At 37.7% G+C, this 7,978-nt stretch overlaps 1 protein-coding gene across 1 annotated transcript; it reads right to left on the bottom strand.

Annotated features, from left to right (window-relative positions):
- Positions 1 to 2,273: 2,273 nt before the first annotated feature.
- On the bottom strand, positions 2,274 to 4,752 carry Fitm (acyl-coenzyme A diphosphatase Fitm). Its single transcript, XM_090397796.1, has one exon. The coding sequence runs from the start codon at positions 4,750 to 4,752 to the stop codon at positions 3,763 to 3,765; it is 990 nt and encodes a 329-aa protein (XP_090253922.1). The 3' UTR covers positions 2,274 to 3,762.
- Positions 4,753 to 7,978: the final 3,226 nt, after the last annotated feature.

Consider the following 7,978-nt stretch of genomic DNA (forward strand, 5'->3'; position numbering starts at 1 on the left):
TTCCACAATATCGACTGATTCGGTTACCTCCCTACCCTCAGCATTTTTTAAGATCATTCTACCATGAGCATTTTTGCTTTTACTTGCAACATATTGAAAAAACTGTTTGGGATTCTCTTTAGCCTTCATAGCCAATTTTCTTTCGTAATCTACTTTTGCTTTTCTTACCACCCTTGTTACCATCCTGGCCTGAGCTTTATACTGTTCCTGCGCTTGATGGTCACCTCTCTCCTTAAATTCCCTCCACAATTGTTTCTTTTTTTGCAGCTCAGGCTTAATAGTGTTATTCATCCATTTAACCCCTACTTGATTTATTATTCGGACTCTTGGTATACAGTCAACCATTGCCTCCTGCAAACAGTTCTTAAACCACCTCCCATGCACTATCAGCATCCAGCCCTTGCAGTTTTACATGCCATGGCACTGAGCCAAGCACACACCTAAGCTTGTCATACTTACCAGCCCGGTAATTCCACATGTACCCTGTCTTAATTGTAAATTCCATTCCTTTAGCCACCTCCCAAGTCATGACCTTATGGTCACTCTCACCAATTGGTGGCAACATGGTCATGTTCGTTACAGCCACATTCTCAGTTGCAATTACAAGGTCCAGATAATATATAAATTAATTAAATCTTTTTTTTATTCCACAATAAAATTGAGCAATAAATTAATGTTTCCTGAGGAAACAAACTTGTAGTAGTTAAAAATTTTATTTTCAAAAACTGATTTTCATAACGTGTGTGTGTGACACACATACACATATACAGCACACTAATAAAACAGTCAGTGAATTAGACCTAATCATGTAATGCAAAAATTATGCATCCTAGGACCAGACTGAAAACAAGAAAAAAAAAAGTGTCCAAAAAGAAAGTTAATAAAGGAAACTTTCAGTAAATGTAAAGTGGATGTTTATTCCATATAGCATAATTTAAAGTACAGTAGTATAGTTTAGTGGTGCATGCAGGAGAACTCCCAAGTCAATTTTTATCTGAATGAAGAAAACTGCTCCTATTTCATAAATAAAAAACAATTTAATTAAAACATGAAAAAATCATTGGAATAAGGAATTTACTTAGTATACTTGAGAAAAATCTTTCATTTGCATTTTAATGCCAAAAAATATTTATAAATATGTTACATGTGACAAGTAAAAATTGTAACAATAAATGTTCATAATATATTACAAAAAAACACAACCTTAAAGAAAACATGCCAGGTGCTGTTTTAATTTCTCCTTTTACGGTTAACATTAACAGTCCTTTAGCACATGAAGAAGATAGAAACAGTAGTGAACATATTTTAAATTGTAAATATGTACTTAACAAAATATATGCAAAAAATTTGCACAGTATACAGGGTGTTCGGGATAAATTTGACAGTTTCGTAAGGAAAAAGAAAATCTTCTTTGTATCTATTAAATTTAATGAATTGACAAAAAAACATTACAGGCAGAGTTAATTACAATACTATCAACAAGATTTACTCAAAATAACCACCATTAGCATCTATCACATCTTCAATTCTGCTTCGGAACCTCGAACAAGCTGATGCTACAGTCTCCCTGGGAAGGGCCGCAAAAACTGTTTTAATTTTATCCATTAACTGGGCTTTTGTATTACTGTAAGTGCGATTGGTGTCTTTTTCAACTGCGCCCCATACAAAATAATCCATGGGGTTAAGGTCTGGGGAGTTTGGAGGCCAAACATTTGGACTGGTGAAGTCGTAGAAATTTTCAGACAACCAGTTTTGACTTTTCCCAGAGGTGTGGCAAGGGGCCGAATCCTGCTGCCATACATACGGCCTACCATTGGCTACCCTTGTTATCCAGGGCTTGACTACAGTTAGCAACTCCACGAACAAAGCCCGAATTCCAATGCCAGGGTTCTTCAACACCTGTTCCTGCAGATTTGCGAGGAATTCTGCTGTACGAACGCAATCAGATCGTCTGCTAGGGATCTTTCTTCTTGCTACATCCTCGTAGTCACCATTTCAAGTCTCTAGTTCATGCCTGATTGTTTTTACTGTATTCAGGGAGCATTGGGCAGCAGTCGTGATATCATTATTTTGATGGCGGGCACGAATCATCATGATACAAGTTATTCTCTTCCATGATTCAGGTGGGTTCCAGCTATCCATCCTTTCTGACATCTTGCATATGAATGAAGAAGGGTCCAAACTTTTAAATGAAGAGAAGTGTGTGTTAATACATGTAACTTACGGAAAAATATAATTAATTATAAATATGTCAAATTTATCCCGAACACCCTGTAACTTCTTTTATGTCAGAATGTATATCTTTTACTGAGGTTTTCTTTTAGTTCTTACTGCATTTTTTATCTTTTTTTCTTCATGATGATCTTAAAATGTATTAAGTTCAAAGTGCCACATACAAGCCTAGTTATTTATCATAGGTGGGACTGATTATTATGCGACACCTCCAGGGAGTCCAAAGACTCATCGAGGGAGAGTGTGCCAACAGCATTGAACAAATAGGCCCCTTCCAACTACTAACCACACTCAAACTTGCTTAACTTTTTGCAAGCCATTAGTAGCAGAGGCTCTACCAATCGACCAACCTTTGCTGGCATATTAGTAAAAATAACTTAAAAACTTTTAATGAGACAGTATAAAATAACAGCATACTATATTAGAATTAAAACCAAATCGAAACCTTTCCCTGAAATATTCTGTATGATGGGAATCAGTAATCCATAAATAACCTGAAGACTTTAAAGTTTGAATAAATATTATCCAATGAAACTCCATAACATCAAATGATGTTTAGCTTTAAAAAAATAAATATTGTATTTACAATATGCTGCATGTCAGTGAATTAAGGAAACTCAACACAAGAACACTGCAAAATACTACTCCAGATCACAGCTTCTCTTCCTCACTCATCTTTAAGAGACCATTGGACATAATACTATCATTTTCCTAATTTCTTAAGTTCTTATTGAAGTGTTTAATTTCACACCTTTGCTAGCATTTATTTTTTTAATTATAATTCTTGGTAATTTACTTCTCTCTTTAGGATGTTCAGAAAACCAGCTGGATTTACACACCCATTATTATTATTATTTGGTAACCTCCATGGGGTCAAGAGACTCATCGTAGGAGTCTAATAAATATGTTGTATTATGTTGTATATACAAATAGTGATTCAAAACATAGTTGACAACGAAAGGAACAATGAACAGAATTATCCAAAGATATGATACTCAGGAGAAAAATAAAATAAAATAAACAATAAATGATAACTAGCAAATACAATATTTCGATTAAATAAATAATAAAAATTAATTTGAGCCACAAACAGCACCTCACTTTAAGAGGTAGGCAACTATTAATGCACTTTTTGTCAATTTTTACATACAAATGAAATTAAATCTGTGTGTCAATCTGTGTGCACCTTCATTTTATTTATTGATTATCATCAATAAAACCAAGGGCTTAGCAAAAATTTATTGCAAGAGGGCGGGAAAAAAATCATAGTAATGGCTCAATGTATTATCAAAGGAAAGCAACTAAATTGTTTAATTGTAAATTCTAACATCCCTGTTCATTAAGTGTAGAACAACTGAAGGAGAGCAATATTGTGCATGATATGCATTATTTCTTGTGTTCAAATTTGTTTGAGGATAACCGTCACATAAATATACTGAAAATAACCAAACATGGGGAGTAAATAAATGACATGCTTAGTCAGCATGACTTACAAACCAAATTTCCAAGGAAACCAAGTAAATATATCATTTAGGAAAGGCTCATACCGGTTATTGACATTTTTCGTGACCTTATAGGATTAATATCATATTTAAATGGTCCATCACCTGGCAGTCCTGGTGATAACTCTGAATAGTACCAAAATCTGTATGTTATAAACCATGTAACTATAGCAATCAACCCACCAGCAACTTTTTGTGCCATTGAGTGAAAGTATAACACAGTACACACCAGCATAACATCCCACAGTACTTCCAAAACAGTCATCACAATAAACAAGGCCTTTATGTAAAGCGTATATTGTTGATAAGAATTCCTCAAGTGTGTCAATTCAGATTCTGTAATAACTTTTAAGGGGCTATCCTCATCGAACTCTTCATTTCGTAAGAGCTCACCTATTCTTTCCCACCCACGAATGCACTTTGCCTCTTCCATAAGAAGAAGACTACAATAAATAAGTAAAAACGCATGTCCTGATATATCAAAACCAATCCACCTGTGCTTATTTTTCAAGCACAAAGCTCTTGTGGGATACTTCGAATTAGTACAAGTTGAGGTAAATTTTTCAATCGAACCAAACAGTGATGTCCAAACAAACCATACGACGGTTCCAACAAGCATACGAGTAACATGTTTTCTTACTAGTTCTTTTTTTCCGCAACAATACGTCCAGCTTGTAAGAAAAACAAAAGTTCCAACAATACAGAGCGTCCAGCCCCATCCATACTTAACAAAATACTGATTGAAAAAATTGGATCTTGTTGAGAAGTATGACCTTGGTAACGGGAAAAAGTCAGTGATTAAAGATCCAAATACCAGCGCCACAAAATAAGCACCAATTTTAATTTCTGGTTCTACCAACACAACTTTTCTGCAAACATGCAAAATTAACATCAGTGTCATCTGCCGTAATGTAGTAGGTTCCGGCAGAGATTTTCGTCCTGCCGATGTACCTCGACGAGAAGGTGGGCTTTGCCACTTCGGAGTAGTTGGAACAGCAGCACGCTTTTTAATCGCCATGTTTACTTCACTTATAATAAAGAACACGAGATGTCGCCGTACAAATATGATATCTACACAATTATAAAAGTGCCAAACTATATTTTACTAAGAGAATATCACAAACCTTTATATCGATCATCACAAGTTATTATTATTATGATTGAGAAAAAGAATGAGGGAATGATATTATATGGTGAGTAATGTTATGCTTATCGATCTTATGCTTATCCATAAAATAGCGATAATAACACGAATAATGTCTGTTGTGACTAGTAGTAAATAGTTTTTGCTACGAAAAACAAACGGTTTATTTTTAGAAGAGGTTTTTATATATGGAAGAACAGCTACGCAGGTAAGTCAACTGAATTTACGAGGGCGATACGCTAGGCCCGCTGCCATTAGTATCGCCATTATTGTTTCATATACTTGATAAGCAACTGTATATTTATTACTGTGTTAAGGACAAAGCATGTCCTGCTCCACGGAGCAGAGTCTGGATCTGGCCATGGATACGCCATACGAAGAACTTAATTTCAAAGAACTTCTGGCAATATTTAAACATGCAGGTAATCTACTCCACACCAAGTGGCCAGGAAAAGTTGTAATTCACCAGATAAAAGAAGTTGATACAGATGACCCTCAACTCTCATAACTTCTCCCTAGCATTCCCCAAGACAGCGCCAGCGAACTAGCAACACAGCTGATGACCATCCCCTTACAGACCATAGTGATTACCAGGAGGTCCGCGCAAGCAAGAAGCGCAAAACTGCAGCATCTGAACTACCCAAAGTGGATGGAATGGAAGATGACGGTCCTCTTCCTGGCTCTCCTCCCTCCACTAGAGAAAAGATACCTCCGATTATTCTGCGCGAGAAGCAGAAATGAATGTCACTAAGGACTATGATGTCCAATCTACAGATCTCATATAGCTATGCGAAGAATGTCACAGATGGTATCAAAATTCAACCCAGGACAGTGATGGATTACCGAAGACTAACAGGTGAATTGAATGCCAGAGGCATCCAGTACCACACCTGTGCACTCGGATTGGAGAAAAACCTCAAGATAGTGTTCAGAGGTGTATCTGAGGATGTATCCACAGAAGAAGTGGCTGCAGAACTGCACCAACAGGACTTACCACCCATTAAGGTCAGTAGAATGACCAAAAAAGACAAGACTCCAATGTCTCTGGTAATAGAGATCAGTCCAACTTATAAACACATATACAACCTGACGTCCATCTGTGGACTGAAAATCACCCTAGGACCATTAAAGGAAATAGCTTCAACAGGGCAGTGCCACAGATGGCAGAAGTTTGGCCATGACCAGAAAATGTGCAAGGCTGAATTTAAATGTTTAAAATGTGGGGCCAGCCACCCAACAAATACATGCACTAAGCCAAAAACTACCCCAGCTAAATGTGCCAACTGTGGCGGTCCTCACACTGCCAACTACAGAGGATGCACTCACAATCCTAAAAATAGAAATTCAGAGGTAGAAACATACTCCTCTCCCTCAGCAGATCTGCATCAGAGATTACTGACTCACAGCTTCTCAAACATCAACATAGAGGCTAGAAGCCCATCTGACGAAGCCAGAGGTTCTCAAAAGAACAACTCAGCAACCACAGACAAGGATATATGCGGAAGTAGCTCATCCCAAACAGACATGCTTGGATAAGTCAACACCACATACAAGTCATTATTACCTCTTCTCTGGCAAATATGCTATAGATTTTAGCAGATCCAACCCCTCACCATGTTCTTCTACTATATTTCTAAAGGATACACAAGCCATTATCTCAGCGCTCACTCGTGAATAAAAACAAAATAAATGCAGATTCTCTACAGGTCATCTCATGGAATGCGAATGACCTAAGCGGAAAGATCTTGGAGCTCCAAGAGTTCACCCAAAGGCACCAGCCGGATGTACTCTTGCTGAACGAGACTCATCTGCGACCTTCGGGTAACCCCAAAATTAGGGGATATCAGCTGTACAGAACAGACAGATTATCCTGCAGAGACACTGCTATTTTCATAAAGAATCGCATCAATCATCACTCTACAAATATTCCATCCACCACTAATCTTGAGATTACAGGCATTGAAATTCCTACGTGTTCGGCGGGTAATCTAAAAATCTTTGCAGTTTACAATCATCTGCAAAAAACATTACTGTTCTCAGATCTCAATGCCGTACTCGACAACAGTGAGCCTGTCATCATGGCCGGCGACTTTAACTCTAAGCATCCTAACTGGAACAGCCGTTCTATCAATAAAAATGGACAAATACTGGCCAACTACTCAGGATCCAACAACGTGGTTGTGGCAGGCCCCACCGAGCCTACGCATCACTACACATATGGTCGGGCTGATGTTTTGGACATAGCTATCTTACAAAATGTAAGACTACAGCAAAATATAATGACACTCAATGATCTATCATCCGATCACAATCCCATTCTATTAAAGCTGGGAAACCAAGACAATTTGTTCCCCCCCCCCACACACATTCATTCATACCCTGGCACAAGCTATCCAAGGTACTTCCAAAATATATTGGTCTTGTGCCGATAATAAAATCAACAGATGAAATTGAAATAGCTGTAAAGGATCTAACTAAACAAATTAACTCAGCCGTTGCAGCAGTTACTACTTCCACAACTACCCGCAGACCAAATCACTTGTCAGAAGACATCATGAACTTGATCAGAGAGAAGAATAGGGCAAGAAAGAGATATCACAACACCCGAGCACCTCAAGATAAACGAATCTTGAATAGATTCAACTCCGCAGTAAGAAATCCCTCACAGTGCACAGAAGTCAACTTTGGGAGGAAAAAATTGACTTCTATCTCTTCTGATAACCACTCCATACGGAATCTAATCAGGAAGATCAAGAACAAATACAAACCTCTTCCGCCTCTTCAAACAGATCTTGGCCTCATCCATACTGATGCATATAAAGCCGTGGCAATAGCGAGAAATCTAGAGAGGCAATGTAAACCCTCTTACGACCTCCTCGACTTAAATCACATATACAAGATCCACCGACACGTCAGATCTACGCTCAATTCTTCTATCACATACTCTAGTCAAATTGCACCCACATCACCTGCAGAAGTATATGACATAATCAAGAAGCTAAAGAACAAAAATGCTCCTGGATCTGATGGAATCACCAACAAGGTGATAAAACTACTACCCTGCACAGCTATTGTGCATCTGACTAACATAATAAACTCC

The sequence above is a fragment of the Typopeltis vanoorti genome, chromosome 9, assembly GCF_054136105.1.
Source record: "Typopeltis vanoorti isolate ZY-2024b chromosome 9, IOZ_Tvanoo_1.0, whole genome shotgun sequence".
Taxonomy (NCBI): Eukaryota; Metazoa; Arthropoda; class Arachnida; order Uropygi; family Thelyphonidae; genus Typopeltis; species Typopeltis vanoorti.